Source organism: Camellia sinensis, chromosome 4 (assembly GCF_055761805.1).
Source record: "Camellia sinensis isolate YWXY chromosome 4, ASM5576180v1, whole genome shotgun sequence".
Classification (NCBI taxonomy): Eukaryota; Viridiplantae; Streptophyta; class Magnoliopsida; order Ericales; family Theaceae; genus Camellia; species Camellia sinensis.
This window is the reverse complement of record NC_138964.1, coordinates 110396352-110419584: the sequence shown is the minus strand read 5'-3', so window position 1 is coordinate 110419584 and position 23233 is coordinate 110396352. Positions and strand designations below refer to the sequence as shown.

General features: G+C 36.9%; 1 protein-coding gene across 1 annotated transcript in view; it reads right to left on the bottom strand.

Annotated features, from left to right (window-relative positions):
• Positions 1-720: 720 nt before the first annotated feature.
• The window catches only part of LOC145823966 (protein neprosin-like), a 38370-nt gene continuing 15857 nt past the window's right edge, over positions 721-23233 (bottom strand). Inside the window, exons 2-9 of the mRNA XM_082923545.1 lie at positions 15307-15473; positions 14251-14343; positions 13308-13445; positions 3584-3646; positions 1711-1863; positions 1530-1583; positions 1297-1434; positions 721-1080 (exon numbers count right to left, since the gene is read on the bottom strand). Coding sequence (XP_082779671.1) covers positions 721-1080; positions 1297-1434; positions 1530-1583; positions 1711-1863; positions 3584-3646; positions 13308-13445; positions 14251-14343; positions 15307-15473 — 1166 coding nt within the window. The remainder of the gene's footprint in view (positions 1081-1296; positions 1435-1529; positions 1584-1710; positions 1864-3583; positions 3647-13307; positions 13446-14250; positions 14344-15306; positions 15474-23233) is intronic.

Here is a 23233-nt window from a genome sequence, read left to right as displayed (position 1 = left end):
ATTCAACTAGTTACTAAACAATAGAAAAAAGAGATTGATGTTTAATTATTAATTGGACAAATCTATATTGCAGTTAACTAAATTATTCATTGAAAATGATATGATAGATAAATTTGATTATATAAGCTTGGTATTTTTGTTGTTAAAAATGTAAGAAAAGTAACATTTAAATGATAATTTGTTGTATTTAGATTAATTTGGATTGATTAATGGCTTTATTTTTCATTTGGTATTTTTTTTTTCCCTTTGTTGTATATTGAGTCTTGCTAAGCCATGAAATAACAAAATCAAATTATTTTATCTTATTTTTATCTTTTTGAGTTTTTATAATGATTTGCTAAGATCGTAATGTATGTAAGCAAATTTTGGTAATCATATTCAAACAATCTCTGTGTGGGTACTAATAAATAAATAAACAAATAATTGTGGGTAATTCCAATTACATTGGCTTAGCACCCTTAAATGTTCAAAGTAGGTCCTGTTGAATAATCCAAAATTTTTAATCGATGACATTGTAGTCAAGAAGATTAAAATTTGCAAAGCTAAAAGGGTTGGATTGTGCATCACCCCAAGCATAAACAATAGCACTTGAGTCTTAATAAAAGTTTTGCAAGGCACATGCAATTATATATATATATAGAAGGACAAGGGGTGGTCAGTTTTACATAATTAATCCATGCCAAAATGAAATTTTAAAAGTACCAAATTTGTATTCTCCTTCTAGGAACTTGCAGGGCCCCCATATAGTACCACATGCCCAAACTGAGCCCCATGGTATCCTTCATCAAACACTTGATACAGTTCTCCATTGCTTGTAAACTCGTTTGTTTGAGGATTTATATCCCCTCCACTTGGATTCTTAAGTGCAATATTCCTGAAGTATGCATCATATCCGATGTCCTCAATTACAAAATGACTTCCCCCCATTGCAGGTTTCGGGGTGCCCGGTGGACTAAATACCTCTCCTCCCCAATCAGCATGTGAAGCTAAGTTTGCTAATCCGTCGCCAAGTATTCTCTTTGGCCAAAATCCAACATTGGTATTCGCAACTCCAAGCCACCAGTTTCCATTAGCTAGGTCCTGTATATTTTTACATGGATATCAAAATTGAATAATTGAACAGAAGAACGCAAATTCTATTTCCTTACCACTAATTACTTAATTACGATTTTTGTTTCATAATTATTGCTGTAATAATTATTTGACACAATGGTAGCATGACTTGGGAACTTGTGATCTGCCAATACGGTGGTCTAGGTGTGGACTTCATGTATATTAAAAGTTTTCAAATTTTACCTGCAAGATGTAGATTTCCATCTCAACCTGTGTCCCTCCAGGTATAGAGACCTCTCCAATTACTAAACCAAGAGGTATATCTGTATCCACAATCACAAATCCAGGACAATTTGTATTGAAACAATGAGATTGACCTGCCTGTTTGGTAGACAAACATATACGAATATATTGTAAGAGTTGCTAAGAAAATATAGTCAATCAAGTAATATGCAATAAAAAGCGATGATACTTACATTTGTATATATGAATAGTCGAGTACGTGCGTCACCAAACAAAGATGGATCCACCTGAGACAAACCAAAAACATAACAACAACAAATGCTTTTGTCTATGTGAAACTAGTTTTTACTTGTGAAAATTCTTTGTAAAATAAGTAAGAAGTTAAATTTACAACAAGCAAGAAGATCAACTTACCCTCCACCCGACTTGCAAGCTATCAGGCCCATTTTGAATCATCATTCGCCCTGCACTATATTGTTGACCCATGACATCTGGTTGGTATACATTAAGCACCGCTGACGCTCCACTGTATTCGTTTGGACCATCTATTGTCTCAACTATGGCATACTGGGTAATAAAAATCCAAAACATGTGTTACTTTTATATTTTCCCTTTAACCTTTTCCATTGTGAGAATATTTATAATCTGAAAATAATAAATCTAAAAATCACACAACAAGACAAGAGCAAGTTGCCGATCAAAAAAAAAAAAAAAATGGCAAAAGCAATTTTTACGTGGAATACCTTCCCATTGTGAGAAGGAAAAAACCACGAGACCATAGTCCATCAAATATCTCCACTATCAAAGAATAATGGGCGTACAAGAGTTCTCTCTAGTTAGAACTGGAGGCAAACAATCAAGAACGACTACAAATAAATTTTCTTGGCAACCAAAGAAGTAGTTACAAAATTTAAGAAAGATCTCACAAAAACAAGGTACTATTCACGAGCCAGAAAACCAAATTCAGAATGCTCCAAATCTAATCTCCACAGTTCAGATCTTAGAGCCTTTAGTGTGAACTCGCCTTCCAAATTTCAGCTCAATCGGATGATCGAACTGTTCGATCAAAGTTGGACAGAGTTTATCAAAAAACTGTTTGGCTCCCTTTTTCCTCTCTATTTGGTGGTTGCACTCTACTCTCTCTCTAGGGTAGTAGAGAAGGTTCTTGTCTCCTCACACACATGTGCCAAAAACCAAGCAAAAAAATTCTCCGTTTGGTTTAATTTTAAAATTATAATTTGAGTGTAAAGTTATGTTTTGAGTTTTGAGTTTTGAGTTTTTGAATCATGATTTGAAAAGAGAAAATTTGTTTAGTTATGAGTTTTGAAAATAGTTTTGGAATGATTTGTAATTATTATTATTTTTTTGATTGATTAATGTAAAAAATGTGAGAGAATGTGAGAGGTGAGAGGTGAGATGAGAAAAAAAAAAGTGATTGATTAATTAATTGATTAATAATAAAAGAAAAGAAAAGAAAAGAAAAGAAAAGCAAGGAGTTTGGAAAGTAATTTGGAGTTGTATTTTAAAAATATGTTTGGTTAACAAGTTGCATTCTGTAGTGATCCCGAGTTTTCCCCTTTATGTACAGTATTCCGGACCTAGGTTCTGTGTTGTTGATTGTTGTTTATATCTTGTTTCCGTCCTTCAATACTTGTTATTTGAATTATAGGTTGTGTTAGGCAGGTTTGTTACAAGTTGGGTGTGATTGGGAGCAACAGGTTGCTGCCTAGATTTTGGTGTCTTCGCACGAGCGAGAACTTTGTCGCTCGAGCGAGCTCAGTGTTTTAGATCCTTCGCTCGAGCCAGGGATTGTTCGCTCGAGCGAGAGTTGAGTTTTGTGTCTGGTGGCTCGAGCGAGAAGTCCTTCGCTCGAGCTTGCGTCTGGTTCTGGACCTGATAGATGCACTTCTTAGCTCGAGCGAGCGAGGTGTATGTTTTGAGTTTCTTTGCTCGAGGGAGCATTCTGTTGCTCGAGCGTGCTTCTAGGTTGTAGACCTGAAGCTTCGAATTGTTGGCTCGAGTGAGACTTTCTTCGCTCGAGCGAGGGTTCTTTGTGTCTGGTTGCTCGAGCGACCAATCCTTCGCTCGAGCGAGCCTGTGTTATATCAGTAGACAGTAGCGGGTAAACATTTCACTTTTTCATCTCTTTTGTTTTGCAAACCCTAGATCCGAGCTCTCTCTCTATACACACCTTCTCTCTAGGGATTTATCTAGTTTTAGTGTGTTTCTACCCTTAGTCCTTTGTAAGAAAGATAGAGGGTGGCTTGGGCTTCGTTTTAATCTGAAAAATCTTAGTTTTGGAGCACTTTGGGTTTTGGTCATCTTCTCCATTTGAGCTCTTCATTTCGAGGTAGGGATACCCTACTCCATCTTATGAGATTTGTCTTTAATTTTTGGCATTTTGGTATGTTGGGGTTGTTGGGTAATTTTGGTAAAGTTAAGGATTGATTTGTAAATTATAGAAAGGGGGTTTTCAAAATATTAACTCCTATGGGTGTATGAGACCAACAAAAAAATGGAATTAATGTTGTTGTATTGGTGAAATCAAACCTTAGGGTTGATATGTGAAATATGGGAAAATGCCCAAATTATTATGATAAATTAATTTGTATAATTAATTTTGGGAAACGAGAAATTGAGTTGAGAATATTGAAATTGAAAAATTATGGGATTAAATGGTGTAGTTGGATTGATTTATCGCTCACCTATGAAAACGTTGATATTATATCTATTTGATGCATTTATTTTTTGTTTAGAAATAACTGCTTTGGGCTATCGGTAGAGGATAGTCTTGAATGTTGTAGACAATGCATGATGATTAGGTGAACTAAAACTAATCAATTGAATATGTCATCAAATAGGACGGTTGGAATAATACATCAAATTTATGTATTGATTGACCTTGTATATGATATGTGTTTATATGCATGGTGTTGTGTGGGAGGAGATAGGGGATGTACTCCATGGTTTAGGGGAAGATAGGGGATGGACTCCTTAACCGGACATTGTTTGGGAGGAGATACGGGATGTACTCCATTGATACCGCAAATATGTGTATCTATTGAGGTATTGATATAGCAAATCTGTATATCATATATGAAGTATGGAAGTGTTTTGTTTGAGATTGATACAGCAATTATGTGTATCTATTGTGAAGTAAGAAGTGTTTAATATGAGTTGTTATCCCAAGTGAAGTGGATGTACTATTAATATAAGATGTAGTATGATTTAAATTGTTTGGCCAGGTTCTGAGCCATGTATATGAAGTGATTCGGATAAGTAAAGGAAAATGAAATGTAACATGGACACAAGTGTCATGGGACTGTATTGTGATGTAATTGGTTTATAGGTGTTAACCATCTATCAAATGCTATTGTTTTAGTCATTGCTTATGGTTGGTTTAGTATATTTCTACTGGGCTGTGGCTCACCCTATATGGGACATCATTTTCAAGTACAGATGGTACGCCACCTCCAAGGACGTAGCTTGGGAGGCTAGGGGCTGACAAACTTTTTGTGTTGTATTTTGTTGTATTACATGTAAATTCAGGCCAAGGGCTTAATATGATATGAGTTAGTACTCTCTTTTGTGTAACCAAGTGTTGGCTTGGAAAGTTGTAAGCCGTTGGACATTTACTTTTGTTGTCAACATGTAATACATTTGTAGGTACTACTCTGATAAATGGAAAAGTGTTTATTTTTCTTATATCAATGCATGTCAAGAATGTGGGGTTTTATGCATTATTTTGAGGGCGTTACAGCTTGGTATCAGAGCGTACCGGGTTCGAATACTTTGGGTACGCGGGAAGTGGTTAGTACCACAATGGGTTCATCTCGCTTGTTAGAGATTTAGGTATAATGTTATGTGCTTATGTGATACCATGTTTATGTGACTATATGGGTATGGAATGTAGTTTATAGGATGTTGATTGTATCCTTGGGTTTCTGGGAGTCCTATTGGAAAAGCACTTGATCAATGCTGTTTCTAACTGAAACTCTAGAAACGCCTTGGGACTGTCATTATTCGGAAATGAAATTCGTAGTGCTTATGTGATTATGTGCTTACGTGGAATGAGTTACAGTTGTCCATGTATTAGGACGTGAGTGTTATAGCTTCGGCACATATATAAATGTGCTAATGTTCTTCGTTACCTTTATTTGGATGTCAGGACGAGGACGAGGACGTGGTAGGCGTGCTAGGCAGGAGATGCCTTTACTGGATGATGTTCCAGCGCAACAAGAGGGTGTTGGCCAGGCCAATGTGGCCGAGCCAGTGGGTCAGCAGGCCATGGGTGCCTTAGCCCGCAAAATAGTAGGAGCATTCAGGCAATCCGTGGGCATTCTCAGAGCTGAGAATCAAGTTCAAGCCCAAGTTGTTGATGTAGGGCCTTTCTTTCTGAAGAGGGAGTTTTTCCGATCTAATCCGGATGAGTTTTTGGGAGATCCGAAAGAGCCACTTAAGGCTGATGAGTGGCTCGAGCAGATGACGAAGACGTTTGAGATGCTTGGCATCGAAGACAGGGCTTTGAAGGTGACCTTGGCGTCCTTCCAGCTGAAAGGAGACGCGGGTCAATGGTGGAAGTTTATCCGGGGCAGTATTGGTGGCACTTGGGAGGCTTTTGTAGATGCTTTCCAGGAGAAGTTTCTGTCTCCAGTTGTCAGGGAGAAGTTGAGAGATCAGTTCTGCCAGCTAAAATAGCTGAGTCCATCAGTGGCCGAGTTTAAGGCGGCATTTACTAGTCTATCTAGGTTTGCACCTGAGCTTGTGGCATCAGAAGAACGCCGTTGTCTCGAGTTTGAGAGGAAATTGAGACACGGGCTCAAGATGAGAGTTGGCGGGTCTATGACTCGGGAGTATAGGCGTCTTGTGGACACTGCGGCACATATGGAGATTATGATGCATGAGGAGGAGGAGAGGTTGAGGGACTCTAAGAGGAGTTAGGATGGTCAGGGTGATGGCAGGAGATATAGCGGTTCTAACCCTCAGCAGTCTCAGGGTGGTTTTGCTAGATCTACCTTTCCAGTGCCGAGTGCAAGTTCTGGGAGAGGTAGTCAGGGAGACATTACTTGTTACAAATGTGGCCAGCTGGATCACAAGTCTCCAGCTTGCCCACAGAGGGGAGAAGGTCAGAGAGCTACTTCATATTCGGCTCGACCTCAGAGCCAGAGTCAGGGCAAAGGTCAGCCACTGCCTTGTTATCAGTGTGGTCTGGCGGGGCACCTGAAGAGGTTTTGCCCGCAGTTCAGTGCCACATCGGGTGCGTCTGGTTCTAGGCAAACGCAGAGTTTTCAGCCAGCACAGTCTGTTTAGGCCTCAAGGGCCAATCAGGGAACTTCATCATCCCAGTCTGTGCAGCAGTCTTTTGCTCCTAAGGGTGAGCAGGTTGATCAGAGACCTTTTGGGCGCGTGTATGCTGTTACCGCAGGATCTTGTACCTGCTCCATCTGTTGTGAGAGGTACATTCTTGTTTTGTAACTCGGTTGCCAATGTGTTGATTGATACGGGTGCATCCCATTCTTTTATATCTGCTGCATTTGCATCTGTTTTGGGGCTGGAGTTGGCACAGTTAGCATCTCGTATATGTGTTGTATCACCTGTTGGGGGTGAATTGATTTTGAAACAAGGGTGTCGGGGCTGTGATATAGAGGTCACCGACCGCCGGCTTCCTTTTCCTTTTGTAGTTATGCCTATGTCGGGTTTTGATGTTATCTTGGGTATGGACTAGCTATCGTCATACCGGGCTGTTATCGATTGTTACCGCCAGAGGGTCACAGTGTGTACCGTGAGCGGGAATTGTTTCCATTTCTTGGGGGATCGGGTTGGTAGTGTTTTGCCACCAGTGTATGATCTGCGAGAGCGGAGTGAGCTTAGTGGTCTTCTTGCTAGCTTTATGAGTAGTGAGTGTGATGAAACCCAGACTGTATTGCTGAGAGTGGTTTGTGAGTGTTCGGATGTTTTTCTCAAGGATCTTGTTAGTTTACCACCTCATCGAGAGATTGAATTCTCTATTGATCTAGTGCCCGGCACGACGCCGATTTCTATGGCACCTTATCGTTTTGCCCCAGCCGAGTTGTGTAAGTTGAAGATTCAGCTCTAGGAATTACTAGATAACGGCTTTATTTGCCCTAATGTTTCGCCGTGGGGAGCACCGGCCCTCTTTGCTAAAAAGGAAGATGGTGCCTTGAGACTTTGTATCGATTACAGGAAGTTGAATCGGGCTACGGTCAAGAATAAGGACCCTATGCCTCGTATTGATGATTTGTTTTACCAGTTGAAAGGGTCCCGTTGTTTCTCTAAGATAGACTTGAGATCGGGTTAGCATCAGTTGAGGGTTACGGAGGAAGATATTCCGAAGACGACATTCCGTACGCGGTATGGCTACTATGAGTTTCTAGTGATGCCTTTTGGGCTCACCAATGCACTGGCAGTGTTTATGGACTTGATGAACCGGATATTCCGGGAATTCCTAGATTGCTTTGTGGTCATTTTCATGGACAACATTCTGATTTATTCACCTTCTGAGGAGGAGCACGAGGAAAACTTGAGAGTGGTGCTTGAGTTGCTTAGAGCCCATAGGCTGTATGCCAAATTTGGGAAGTGTGAGTTCTGGCTAGGGAGGTCAAGTTCTTAGGCCATGTGGTCTCCAAGGAAGGGGTGTCTGTCGATACATCCAAGATTGAGGCAGTGCAAGATTGGGCACAGCTTAAGAGTGTTTTTGAGATCTGTAGTTTTTTGGGATTAGCTGGGTATTACCGCTAGTTTGTGAAAGATTTTTCCAGGCTAGCTTCGCCGTTGACTAGATTGACACGGAAAGGGGTCAAATTTATATGGAGTGAGCCTTGTGAAAAGTCGTTCTAGGAATTGAAAGTTAGATTGACCACAACTCCGGTTTTGATTATTCCGGAGAGAGGGTTGGGTTATGCGGTTTATTGTGATGCTTCACGAGAGGGTTTGGGTTGTGTGTTGATGCAAGAGGGGAAGGTCGTAGCCTATGGCTCGCGACAGTTGAAAATACACGAGAGAAATTACCCTACACATGACCTAGAATTGGCAGCTGTGATTTTTGCCTTGAAGATTTGGAGGCACTACCTTTATGGTGAGAGGTTTGAGGTATTCTCGGATCATAAGAGTCTGAAATATCTGTTTACACAGAAAGACTTGAACTTGAGGCAGAGGAGGTGGATGGAGTTTATTGAGGATTACGACTTCGAGTTGCATTATCATTCGGGAAAGGCCAATGTTGTGGCCGATGCCCTAAGCAGAAAATCCATTAGTGATGTAGCTTGTATAGCCATCCGGGAGTGGGAGATTAGGTGCACTTGGCGAGTTTGATTTGCTTCTGGGCGAATCCGTTGAGGCTGCGGCCTTGTTTTCTGTTGTTGCACAGCCTATACTTGTGACGCGAGTGTTAGAGGCACAGAGAGGTGACCTTGAGGTAGAATCCCTCCGAGAGAAGATCTCCAGTGGGAAGCTTGAGAAGGGTTTGTCTGTGTATCCCGACCTGAGTGTGAGATACCGAGACCGATTGTTTGTGCTGGAGTCTTGCCGAGAGGAAGTACTTCGAGAGTTTCACCATTCACGCCTTGCGGTGCATCCGAGAGGCACTAAGATGTATCGTGATTTGGGTCACCAGTTTTGGTGGCGGGGAATGAAGAGAGATGTGGCAGTTTTTGTGTCTAAGTGCCTTACTTGTTAACAAGTGAAGGCCAAACATCAGAGGCCAGCGGGTTTGTTACAACCCTTGCCTATTGCCGAGTGGAAGTGTGAGCATGTCACTATGGACTTCGTTATAGGTCTTCCGAGGACTCAGCGGGGTAGTGATGCTATTTGGGTGGTTGTAGACCAGTTGACTAAGTCGGGGCACTTCATCCCTATGCGCGTTAGAGATTCGGTAGATCATCTTGCCGACTTGTATATCCGGGACATAGTGAGGTTGCACGGGGTCCCAATATCGATTGTCTCAGATAGAGACCCACGTTTTACTGCGAGGTTGTGGCAGAGTTTGTAGAGTGCCTTGGGCACTAGGTTGACCTTTAGCACGGCTTATCATCCTCAGACTGACGGGCAGCCCGAGCGTACTATTCAGATCCTTGAGGATATGCTTCGAGGTTGTGTCCTTGACTTTAGTTGGTCGTGGGAGAGGCACTTGCCCTTGGTGGAGTTTTCCTACAACAACAGCTTTTAGTCGAGTATCGGTATGGCACCGTTTGAGGCCTTGTATGGCCGACCTTGTAGGTCTCCAGTTTGTTGAGCCGAGGTGGGTGATGCACCTTTGTTGGGCCCGGTGTTGGTGAGGGAAACGACGGAGAAAGTTGAACTTATCCGTAGGAGGCTTGTTACAGCCCAAAGTCGTCAAAAATGTTATGCCGACCGTAGGAGGAGGCCTTTGGCATTTGGGGTGGGTGATCACGTGTTTCTGAAGATATCACGCAAGTGGGGTTTGATGAGATTTGGTAAGAGAGGGAAGTTGTCCCCTCGATTTGTTGGCCCTTTCGAGATCCTTGAGAGGATTGGCGAGGTTGCCCACCAATTGGCTTTGCCGCCGCAGTTGTCCGAAGTTCATGACGTGTTTCATGTTAGTATGCTTCGGAAGTACGAGCCAGATCCATCGCATGTATTGGATTGGACCGACTTAGATGTTGGCGAGGATACCTCGTATGAGGAGAGACCGGTTCGGGTCTTGGATAGGCGGGATCAAGTTTTGCGAGGCAAGACTATTCCTTTGGTAAAATTTTTGTGGAAACATCACGGGATGGAGGAAGCCATTTGGGAACATGAGTTGGAGGTCCGAGAGAAATATCCGGATCTATTTGTGGAGGTTTGAGCATATGTTGTATATTTTATTGTGTTGTTAAACTTTAAGAGCATTGAATGTGTCTTAAGTTATAAAACATTGTATATGTTGAATGTGTTGTAGAAATGGAAATATATCATGAACATGGAATATGATATGGAATTGTGAATCATGTGTTATGGAAATTATTGGATTTGAAAGAAATGCATGTTGATAGTGTAAGTTGAAAATTGTATCGTGAAATGCCTCTTGAATATAGATGGAATGATCAGTAATGGATCAAGTTATTGAACATTGAAATGTAATATTATTGAAAATTGAGAAAAACTTGTTTTTGAAATCTCGTACTTAATTTCGGGGATGAAATTCTTTAAGGGGGGGAGGTTATAGCGATCCCGGGTTTTCCCCTTTATGTACAGTATTCCGAACTTAGGTTCCGTGTTGTTGATTGTTGTTTATATCTTGTTTCCGTCCTTCAATACTTGTTATTTGAATTATAGGTTGTGTAGGGTAGGTTTGTTACAGGTTGGGTGTGATTGGGAGCAAAAGGTTGCTGCCTAGATTTTGGTGTCTTCGCTCGAGCGAGAACTTTGTCGCTCGAGCGAGCTCTGTGTTTTAGATCCTTCACTCGAGCCAGGGTTTGTTCGCTCGAGCGAGAGTTGAGTTTTGTGTCTGGTGGCTCGAGCGAGAAGTCCTTCGCTCGAGCTTGCGTCTGCGTTGGTTCTGGACCTGAGAGATGCATTTCTTGGCTCGAGCGAGCTTTCCTTCGCTCGAGCAAGCGAGGTGTATGTTTTGAGTTTCTTCGCTCGAGCGAGCATTCTGTCACTCGAGCGTGCTTCTGGGTTGCAGACCTGAAGCATCGAATTGTTGGCTCGAGCGAGACTTTCTTCGCTCGAGCGAGGGTTCTTTGTGTCTGGTCGCTCGAGTGACCAATCCTTCGCTCGAGCGAGCCTGTGTTATATCAGTAGACAACAGCGGGTAAACACTTCACTTTTTCATCTCTTTTGTTTTGCAAACCCTAGATCCGAGCTCTCTCTCTCTCTACACACCTTCTCTCTAGGGATTCATCTAGTTTTAGTGTGTTTCTACCCTTAGTCCTTTGTAAGAAAGATAGAGGGTGGCTTGGGCTTCGTTTTAATCTGAAAAATCTTGGTTTTGGAGCACTTTGATTTTGGTCATCTTCTCTATTTGAGCTCTTCATTTCGAGGTGGGGATACCCTACTCCATCTTATGAGCTTTGTCTTTAATTTTTGGCATTTTGATATGTTGGGGTTGTTGGGTAATTTTGGTAAAGTTAGGGATTGATTTGTAAATTATAGAAAGGGGGTTTTCAAAATATTAACTCCTATGGGTGTATGAGACCAACAAAAAAATGGAATTAATGTTGTTGTATTGGTGAAATCAAACCTTAGGGTTGATATGTGAAATATGGGAAAATGCCCTAATTATTATGATAAATTAATTTGTATAATTAATTTTGGGAAACGAGAAATTGAGTTGAGAATATTGAAATTGGAAAATTATGGGATTAAATGGTGTAGTTGGATTGATTTATCGCTCACCTATGAAAATGTTGATATTATATCTATTTGATGCATTTATTTTCTGTTTAGAAATAACCGCTTTGAGTTATCGGTGGAGGATAGTCTTGAATGTTGTAGACAATGCATGATGATTAGGTGAACTAAAACTAATCAATTGAATATGTCATCAAATATGACGGTTGGAATAATACATCAAATTTATGTATTGATTGACCTTGTATATGATATGTGTTTATATGCATGGTGTTGTGTGGGAGGAGATAGGGGATGTACTCCACGGTTTAGGGGAAGATAGGGAATGGACTCCTAAACCGGACATTGTTTGGGAGGAGATAGGGGATGTACTCCATTGATATAGCAAATCTGTGTATCTATTGAGGTATTGATATAGCAAATCTATATATCATATATGAAGTATGGAAGTGTTTTGTTTGAAATTGATACAACAATTATGTGTATCTATTGTGAAGTAAGAAGTGTTTAATATGAGTTGTTATCCCAATTGAAGAGGATGTACTATTAATATGAGATGTAATCTCATTTAAATTGTTTGGCTAGGTTCTGAGCCATGTATATGAAGTGATTCGGATAAGTAAAGGAAAATGAAATGTAAAATGGACACAAGTGTCATGGGACTGTATTGTGATGTAACTGGTTTATAAGTGTTTACCATCTATCAAATGCTATTGTTTTAGTCATTACTTATAGTTGGTTTAGTATATTTCTACTGGGCTGTGGCTTACCCTATATGGGACATCATTTTCAGGTACAGATGGTATGCCACCTCTAAGGACGTAGCTTGAGAGGCTAGGGGCTGACAGACTTTTTGTGTTATATTTTGTTGTATTACATGTAAATTCAGGCCAAGGGCTTAATATGATATGAGTTAGTACTCTCTTTTGTGTAACCAAGTGTTGGCTTGGAAAGTTGTAAGCCGTTGGGCATTTACTTTTGTTGTCAACATGTAATACATTTGTAAGTACTACTCTGATCAATGGAAAATTGTTTATTTTTCTTATATCAATGCATGCCAAGAATGTGGGGTTTTATGTATTATTTTGAGGGCGTTACACATTCAAATCATGATTTAAAAACAGAAATGAGTTTTGAAAAGTAAACCAAACGCTACCGTAATCTCTCCATGTGGGCTTGAGACTTACATGGGCTTTACCAAATATTTGAGCCATCCTCTGCATACGAGGGAAATCCAACCCAACAAACATAAATATGTATGCGCGTGCTTTTTTTTGTTGATTTTTCCCCCTCTTTTCATTCAAAAAAGGCATTGTGCCCTAACTATAAGATTTAATGTTTTGTGTTTTTGGTTGTGCAGATTCAAGCCATGTAAACAATCACATCTGCATGTGAAATTATTATCAAAAGTTTGCCTAAAACTTTCAACAAGATGAGGCTAAACATATAGCTTCAAAAAATGAGGACTAAAATCAATTTATAGGATCAACAAATGTGATTAGATTGTTTTATGTGTGTGTTTAGCTCATTCAAGAAGGTGATTCATAGAAACAAATAAAACCAAATATAGAAAACAAGCAATAGCGCAAAACTAATATTGTGAAGCTATATAATCTTGATTGACTAGGATAACTTACATAAACACCACCTGTGTCATCATCTGCATGAGTCATTATTTTTGAATCAAGTTTCTCTCTAATGAGATCTTCTTTAGTAGTTCTTCTAATTGGAACTGTTCCAACCGGGCAACCCCCGCCTTTTAGTCCTATATGTAGAGGTTTGCTAACTTTTGAGGAAACTTGATCTCTTGATCTCTTAGGTAATGAAGTGGGCTTCATCTGCAATTCAACTCAATTTGAAAAAGGTAAAGGTGACTTGCACATAAATTGATCACATAATGGATTACAGTAAACTCACAAGAGTTGGATTCTACTGTTGGGTACGTGCATGTCTTGTTTTCTATGAGCCTCATATAGTTATTAGTGTTGGGTGCGTGTATCAAATTTTGTAAGATCCATACTGTATTTTGGGTTAGGTTGTGAAATCAAGAGTTCACTAGTAATTCAATATGTAAGGTTTTATTAATTGTATGGGACTAACATTTCTATGGTTTGCCTATAAATATGAATCTTCTCTACACTCTCCATTGATGCTTGTCCCAAAATTATATTTTATCTATTGGATCTGATCAATACAATTATTACCTTTGCCAATAAAAAGAAGTATTGTAGAGGTGTGAGATTGAGAGGGTTTGTAAAGATGTTGGGGATATGAAAAAATTCCGGAGACAACGACAGTGAGTAAGTAAGCACGTGTAGCTTCTGGAATCAACTAATCTTAAGTAGGGAAATGGGTAGAGTTTCAAGACTTGGGTATTGGTGTCAAAGTTTAAAGGTTTTTGGTCTTATTGTTGTACTCGCTATGATTCATAGTATATTTCTCTTTTGTATGCAAATCTTTGTGATTTTTCCTCTTTAGTATGCATATGGATATGCTTCTGTTCGAATTTAGGATGTACAATAATCCCAGCACTTATTGTGCGAACTACAGTGTTCTGTGATTTATTTTGTGCTTGTAAAGTGTTGAATAAATAATTAAGTAGCCTTCAATTATGTGTTGGAGATAAGATGTATGGAGACAAACCTGAAAATGAAAAGTGTGGTTCTTCAGTAAAGGATGATCAAATGCAGGTTGTTTGTAGAAATCCACGCAATCATATATATCTCCATAATTATTCTGCAAATGTTACAATCTTCCTGTTAATTTTTATATACAATTGTTCAACTCATGAAAGGTTGTTCACAATTTTGTGCAAAAATAATAATACCATATTCTATGTTCTCAAGTTCATAACGTCAAATTAGATGGTTGCAATTCAAGACATCCATGATATTAGGCCTAAGATGCCTATTAATCTCTGCCATTTGATTTTCATAGAAAATTTAACTGGACAATATTGGAATAGAATATCCTCGAAACTAATCCCAGGACATCATATGAAACCGGCTCAACAAAATTTTTTATTTATTATATTTGAGACAATAGTTTGTTGATGTCAACAACTTTATGTTCCGATTTACAATTGAAGAGATAGATTTTTTTAACCCAATAAATAACTTTTTAATTAAAAAAATTAGTTTAACATTTTATTGTTAATTTGGTATAAATTTAATTCATTCCACATTAGAGACAAAAGGATCTCATGCCGTACATAGAGATTGTGTTTGTTTGGGATTGTCCCTATATATGATTGATTATTGAGCTCTGTAAGGTGATGAGATACCAAATGAGAGATTAAGAAGGGTCTGTGTTAGTAAAAACACCAAAATATTCTCCCATTATGGTCATTACATTACGTATTTGTGTCTAGTGTGATATGGGATATGATAAGATTTGACCAATTTCCCAATCCAGGAACAATTCAAACTGGGATACGATATGCAATTGATAATATCAACATCAAATATGGCAAGTCTATTAATCAAATATAATTTACTCCCATGAAACAAACAAAGCAAAATTGAACTAAGACTGTGTTTGGATTTGAGATTTATATATAAGTCTGAAAAGGGAAATAGAAAACATGAGTGAAAAATGAATCAAATATAATTATACTTTACCTAACTATTCCATTTCTCTATCTAAATTCGTGATCCAAACACAGTCTAAATGTTTCTAATAATAGTTGAGAATAAATACTTGTATAGTCTTGACTGCTGGCTTGTTGAGATGCTTAAGTCGCTCCTCCAACTCCAAATCTTCTTCTTTAGTTAAACTCCTCCAGTCTCCTTCAATTCCATTGTGTCCCACAAGGTGAGAGCATACACAGAGAAATAATACAATAGCATGTGCGTCCATGGGATGATCTGGAAAATAATAAAAAAGCATAGTTAGTGATCCAAAATCACAACAATCATGCTATAATTATTTAAGGCAATTAATGAAATTACAATCGTACTATATCTATACACATAAGGTTCACATATTTTATTTTTGAACAAAATATATTAATAGTCCTTAAAGTATGCGTTTATTGTCATTTTGATTCTTCAAGTTTTAATTTTGTCAATTTCATTATTGAAATTTCAATTTGAGTCAATTTGTTCCAATTCTAAGTGTACCATCTAAATAGCTAACGGAATAGTAATAAAATATACACATGTTCTTTAAAGTATGTGTTTCTTGTCACTCGTATCACTTTGGTCCTTGAAGTTTTTAATTTTGTCAATTTGGTCATGAAACATTAATGAAGAAAATAAAACATAACCATACAATATTAAAGGACGAAATTGATAAAATTGATACTTGAGAGACCAATATGACACAAAATATGCATTTTTAGGACCATAGTAAAATTTATAATTATTTTTTCTTAACAATTTAAACATCTGTTTTGAAATTATATTAATTTGACTCAAATTGACAATTTTGAAGAAAAATGACAATTTTTTTTTTTTTTATTTGCTAGAATAAGTTATTAGTTGTTAGATTAGCACCTTTAGAAGTTAGCCTTCTCATCCTTTGTAAATTCAACTCTCCCCAAGAAGAGTTAAATTAGGATATTTAATCTAATAGTTGTATAGACGTCACTTGTTCAATTTCGATAGAGAAGTTGGGCTTGATACATTGGTTGTAAATAACTCTTATATATTGATCCAAAAAAAAAAAAAAACTTAAAATTATAATAATTAAATTTATTTCCAATGAAGTAATTTATTTAAGAAGTAATGAATTAAAAACTCAATCTCTTGCATTACTCCAATTTGATTTTAGTTGAAAACTGAAAATATCAATTTGACTGGATTGATGGCTAACGATTGGGTTTTTTATGGAGAAAATTATACCGATGAGGTGATAAATTTATAATATAGGAAAATTCATTTAAAATTAGATAGTCTTATCAAAGTAACTTATTATTTTAAAATGTCATTGTCATATTATTTTAATTAAATTATTTATGTAAAATTTATTTTTTTAAATCAATTTCTTAAATTTATTTTAATAAGAGTGCGAGAGTGAATTACTATTTATTTATTTTTGATAACTTGGTAACCGCCAATCTCACTGTTTACAAACAAATGGTCCAATTAAAGTATGGACTGACCCAAAAAATTGCTTGGGGCTAGGAGATTTGAACTTAAGAACATAGAGAGAGCACGTCCCCATTTCCCCGGCCTTGACAACCGGGCCAACTCCTTAGGTAGTGTTTCACTCATTGGAATGATTAAAGTGGAATGAAATTATCATTCCATCAAAATATTCATTCATTTGTTTGATTAAAAAAAATAATAACAAATGCATTATAAATAGAATTACCTTTCACAATTTTAAATAAATAGTCATTCCATATGAAAGTTTATGGAATTACAATTCATTTTAATGATCCAAAAATAGAGCATAATGGTTAGCAACATTCTATTATGAAGAGAGTAAAAAAGACATGTCAAACTACTAAACCAAAGTAAACCAAATAACAATGAAAATGAACCGACAAATTAAACAGGAAATATTGAGTAAATTTACAAACGCACATACAAAAATCAAGGCATAATTTGTTTAAAGTAATGATTGCCATATAAAAAAAATGCAAGTGGGAATAATGTATATTATTTGTAAGTAATTGAAGGAAAATACAATAAATTTTTATTTTTATTTTTATGAGTTTAGTAAAAATGGATTTAAATATACTAATTTTACAACTATTAAGCATGAATTAACAACGTTTTCTGTTAACAAAGTACACTTGTAGGGAGAGATGTTGTGAAATGCAGCTTTGCTTACTTGAATTAATTTTTCACTCTCTAATTTGGAATTCAGACTAAAACATCTTTACATTTGAAGGAAGTTACAGAAATTTATATTTAAAATTAACAAATTATTAACTAGGAAAAAATATAATGCCATAAATCATAAACAAATACCTGAAAGATGGTAGACTTCTGTCACAAGAATGATTTTGAGACCTCAATATACATGGGAATGGGAATGGGAATGTGTGGTTCATATATATATACTAGTAAAAGAAGCCGATGTCTAGCAATGCCCATTATTATTATGATTAATGCTAATAAATGTCTCTGGGGTATTTGATAAGATGTGGTTAAGAAAAACAAAAATGCTAGAGGCCTCAAAAATTCTACCAAAAGTTTTACCAAATGTCTCACATGGGTGTGGGACCCACATGGGACCCACATTGTGTGGGTCCCACACCCATGTGAGACATTTGGTAAAACTTTTGGTAGAATATTTGGGGTCTCTAGCATTACTCTAAGAAAAATATTATAAGTCTCAAATTTTCTATTAAACAAATGACTTAAATGTCTTATATGGACCCCACACTCATGTAAGATATTTCATCATTTGTTTGGTAAAAAATTTGGTATCCCTAGCATTACCCATGTGTTAAATAGGGAATTGGGGTGCCTATTGTGCATCAAGCATGCAAGTGCTATTGTGCACACTTTGAGGCTCACTCTGAGTCTTATATTGATAATCCGAACTGTTTATTTTTTAGTGCATACCATGAAGAACATATCTATAAATAATCAAGTTGATCTAAGAACAGTAACTCTTTTATCAAAACACATTTCTATTGATAAAAATGCATATTCAATGTTATTTTAAATATAATATTAAATATAAATATGTTTCGATTAAAGGGTTATCGTTATCCAATTAATTTATTTTTTTATAAGTATATTGTACACGATATAGTCTAAAAAATAAATACTTTCAATCGTTGAAATAAGAATCGGAGTGAGCCTCACCGTGAGCACAATAGTGCCAGTAGTGCTTGACATGTACAATAGGCACCTTAATTTTTTTTATTTATTTTTTATCAGGACAATAGGCACCCTAATTCTATTAAATAGGAGGGCAATGCTAGAGACCACTAAAAGTGGTGCTCTAAAGCAACCACTAATGATGTGGCATCTACTTTTTCAAAAAAAAAAAAAAAAAAAAAACACAACAACATTGTGACAGTAGGTGGGACCCACTGCCACATCATTAGTAGTGGCACTAATTAGTGCTCCCACTCATTTTCCTAAATGGGATAGTATTGATTTTTATTATTAATGCATATTTAATATTATATTAAATTTTCTTGAATTTAGTAATTTTCTATTTTTAATCTATTAATTATGGGAACTTTTTTTGATAAATCCTCTTTCTAAGAGTTTTATTCCATTAAACCCATATTGTTTTTGACTATTCTAATAGGACCTATTTGAGGTAAGAAGACCAAAGCACCCTCAATCTCTCCTACTTCTATTAATGTTGATATTTAATATTGATTGTTGTAACGCCCTCAAAATAATACATATAAACCCAACATTCACGACAAGCATAGACATAAGAGAATAAAACATATTTCTATTTATCAGAGTATTCATTACAAAAGTATTACATGTTGACAACAAAAGTAAATGCCCTACGGGCTTACAACTTTCCAAGCCAACACTTGGTTACAAAAGAGAGTACTAACTCAAAACACATTAAGCCCTTGGCTTGAATTTACATGTAATATCAAGAAGATAACAACAAAAGGTCTTTCAGCCTCTAAGCCTCCCAAGTTATGTCCTTGGAGGTGGCATATCACCTGAACCTGAAAATGATGTCCCATATAGGGTGAGCCAAAGCCTAGCAGAGATATACTAAACCAAATTTGAGCAATAACTAAAACATTAGCATTTGATAAATGTTTAACTCATATAAACAAACATACATCTCTTTCTTAATCAATCCATATATACAGATATACACACACACACACACACACACACACACATATATATATATCCTTTTCCGTTTCATTATCTAGATCAATTCATAGATATGGTTCTCAACTTATCCAAATAGTTTATAACGAGACTACAACTCATGTTAACAATACTTTAATCATATTCACTTAATATGAGACTACAACTTATATCAATAATACTTCAACACTTCAGTTCATCTACGTTATGTAAACGTAATCAAGATTTTAGGACTTTCACCCTGGACACTCCGGGCAACTCAATTATCAATGGAGTCCATCCCCTATCTTCTCTCAAACCTTGGAGTACATCCCCTATCTCCTCCCAAACAACATACTTATACAATGTATTTAAACACTTATCATATACAATGATCAAGCAAAGCACATATTCAATGTGTTATTCCATCCGTCATATTCAATGACATATTCAATCGATTAGTTTTAATTCACTTAATCATTATGCAGTGTCTACAACAATCAAGACTATCCTCCACCGATAGCCCAAAGCAGTTATTTCTAAATAGATAATAAATTATCAAACAGATAAATTATCTACAATTTCAAAGGTGAGTGATTAATCAATCCAACTACACCATTCCATCTCATAACTTCCCAATTTCATGATTTTCATCTCAATTTCACGTTCTCATACTTTCCCAAATTAATTGTACAAATTAATTAATCACATTAAATTAGGACTTTTCCCCATTTTTTCTCAAATATTGCTCCTAAGGCCAAATTTCATAAATCAGACACCATAGCTTCATTTTAGGGACCACTCATACACTTGGAACCCAAAAATAGAGAACCCTCTTTCAATTTCAAAACCCTAACTCACCCAGAAACCCCAAAACAACACCATCTATACAAAATACATAACATCTATGTCAAAACTCATAGAAAAGAGTAGGTTATCCCTACCTCAAATTTCAGAGCTCAAAGGAGAAGAAGGACAAAACTCAAGATGCTCCAATCACCAACTTTTTCGGATCGAAACGAAGGCCACGCCAAGCTTCACACTTTTTACAAAGGGACTAGGGTGGAAGATCACTAGAGTTAGATGATTTCATAGAGAGAAGATGTATTCTAGAGAGAGGAGCTGTCAAATGAGGGTTTTGAAAAGCTAGAGAGAGACAGTGGGTCGAAAAAGTGGTTCAAAAAGCTTCATCTCAGACTGATACACATCACCGTCCACTCGAGCGTGGAACGCCCACTCGAGCGTTAGACACAGACTCCTGCTCGAGCGTGAAAAGTGACGCTCGAGCGTCGAATGCACACTTCCAGAAGTTCTGCAGACGAAGGTTCCCACTCGAGCGTGAAAGTGGACGCTTGAGCGTCCGATGACCTGCAGGAAAAGTACTGAAGACTAAAGAATCCTGCTCGAGTGTAGGAGCGAATGAAAAAGGGCCCGCTCGAGCGTCAAAAGCCCCGCTCGACCGTGAAGGCCAAAATCTGGGCATGAACCAATTGTTTCTAAACACAATCAACCAGTTTCAAACTTGCCCAACACTACCCAACACTCAAATACAAAGAGTAAAGGATGGAAATGAGAACAAGTCAACAACACACATCTACGGAACCGAGTCCGGAGTACAATAAACAATGAAAGGAAAATCGAGATCGCTATAACATTGTCATTATGTTTTGGTAGTTCTCATGCATTAATATGTTGACTATCATTATATTCATATTAATTTGAAATGAATTTTTGTCATCGTATTGTCAATTACATTATGTGAATATTCACATCATTCAATTGAAATTAATATTCACATCATTATATTCACATTAATTTAAAATGAATTTTTGTCATTGCGTTGTTAATTACGTGATGTGAACATTCATATTAAAACATACGAATGTGAACGTTCACATCACTATGGTAGATGAGAAAGAATGTTCACATCACTACATGTTATGAATAAGAATGTGTTGTCAATTAAAAATATAATGACCGTTACTTTAATGTATTGTTAATTAAAAGTAAAAAGGTTCACATGTTGTGAACGTTCACACCACTACATTAGATGAGAGAGAATTTTTTGAAAAGGTGTTGTGAACATTCAGATCAGATGAGGGAGAATGTTCACATTATTTTTAATATGTTGTCAATTAAAAATATATTCACATTATATAATAATATAAAATAATAACATCAATAGTATTTAATTTGAGTATGAAATTTCCTATGCCTTGGTCCTTTCCCTTCTCTCTCCTCTCTCAACATTAAAATCAACTTTAAATATAAAGGTATAAGAGTCTAAGAAAATAATGTAAATTAAGAAAAAAGACTTTATGGAATAAAAGTATAAATACATGGGACTAAGTGGGTTTAAAATTTTCTTCATGGATTTCTTGGGTTAGAACACTTCTAAATGAGATTTATCGATAAAAAATCCATTAATGGAATGGGAAGGGTAAATTACACTCCATAGTCATGTGCTTATTAAATTATTATTTTTATTAAAGATTTATACAGTAGAGTAATAAAAGGAAGATATTGACAATTGACTAAAAGTGCAAGAGTTGACTGTCACTATTTCATGTGTAGAGATCAAAATGAGATTTGGTATAAAATACAGGGATGCAAAGTGTAATTTATTCATTAATTAAATTAGATGCATGTAGTAGTTTTGTATTTTTAACCTATTATTTAAAATTGAACAAATTCCAAGAATCATGAAATAAAGTATTATTGGTTGCTGCTTATCATGTGCCCTAGATGCACTTGGTAATTGTGAAATAATCACAATTTTTTAAATTTTTAAATATTTTTTTTTACTAAATAATTCATCTATACTGATTTGGCAAGGGAGTTGGGCTATATATTATTGGATTTGTAACAAATCAAAATTGACACATATGATACTATATCATTGTAAGTATAAAAAAGATTTTGTCACTCTTAAACATTTTTTTTTACCAAAATAATCTATTCCCAACGGATCAATAACACACCATATCTGATGTTCAAATGCCCCAGCGAATGCAAGTTAAATGCATCCTTTAATCTTTGTACGTTATCCTCTAGAGTTTTTTTTCCCCTAAAGTTTCCTAGAGTGGTGCATTGTGTGGTTGTGATTTAATGACAAGTCACATCAATTTTTCAACATTAAATCTCAACCACACAATACACCACTTTAGGAAACTTTAGGAAAAAAACACTCTAGAGGATCCTTGGTGGGAAAAACAGATCTTGGGATTTGAATATTTGTTTTATAATATTGTTATTATAGCGATCCCGGTTTTCCCTTCCTTTGTATACTGTATTCTGGACTTGGTTCCGTGGACTTGTTTTTGTATCATTATCACTTCTAGCCTTTACTTTTTGTGTTTGAGTCTTGGGTTGTGATGGGCAGGTTTAAAACAGGTTGGTTGCACTTTGAAACCAAAAGGTGATGTCCAGATTTTGGCCTTTACGCTCGAGCGGAAGTTTTAACGCTCGAGCGGGCCCTTCGTTGTTGCTTCTCCGCTCGAGCGGGAGTTTTGATGCTCGAGCATGATTTTCCATCTCTCAGTACTTTGCTCTGCAGTTCGTCCGCTCCAGCGGTAGTTTTGTTTCGCTCGAGCGTGATCCCTTGATTTTGTCCCTCCGCTCGAGCGGAGAGTTTGACGCTCGAGCGGATACCATCGCCTGCAAAACTTCTGGAAGTGTGTAATCGACGCTCGAGCGTCTCTTTTCACGCTCGAGCGTGAGTCTGTGTCTGACGCTCGAGCGGGGTTTTCCACGCTCGAGCGGGGAATCGACTACATCAGTCCGTGATTTTACTTTCTGGATCACTTTTTGACCTACTTCTTTTCCCTAACTCTTTAAAAACCGCCACTTGAGAGTTTCTCTCTCTACTCTCACCTTCTCTCTAAGAT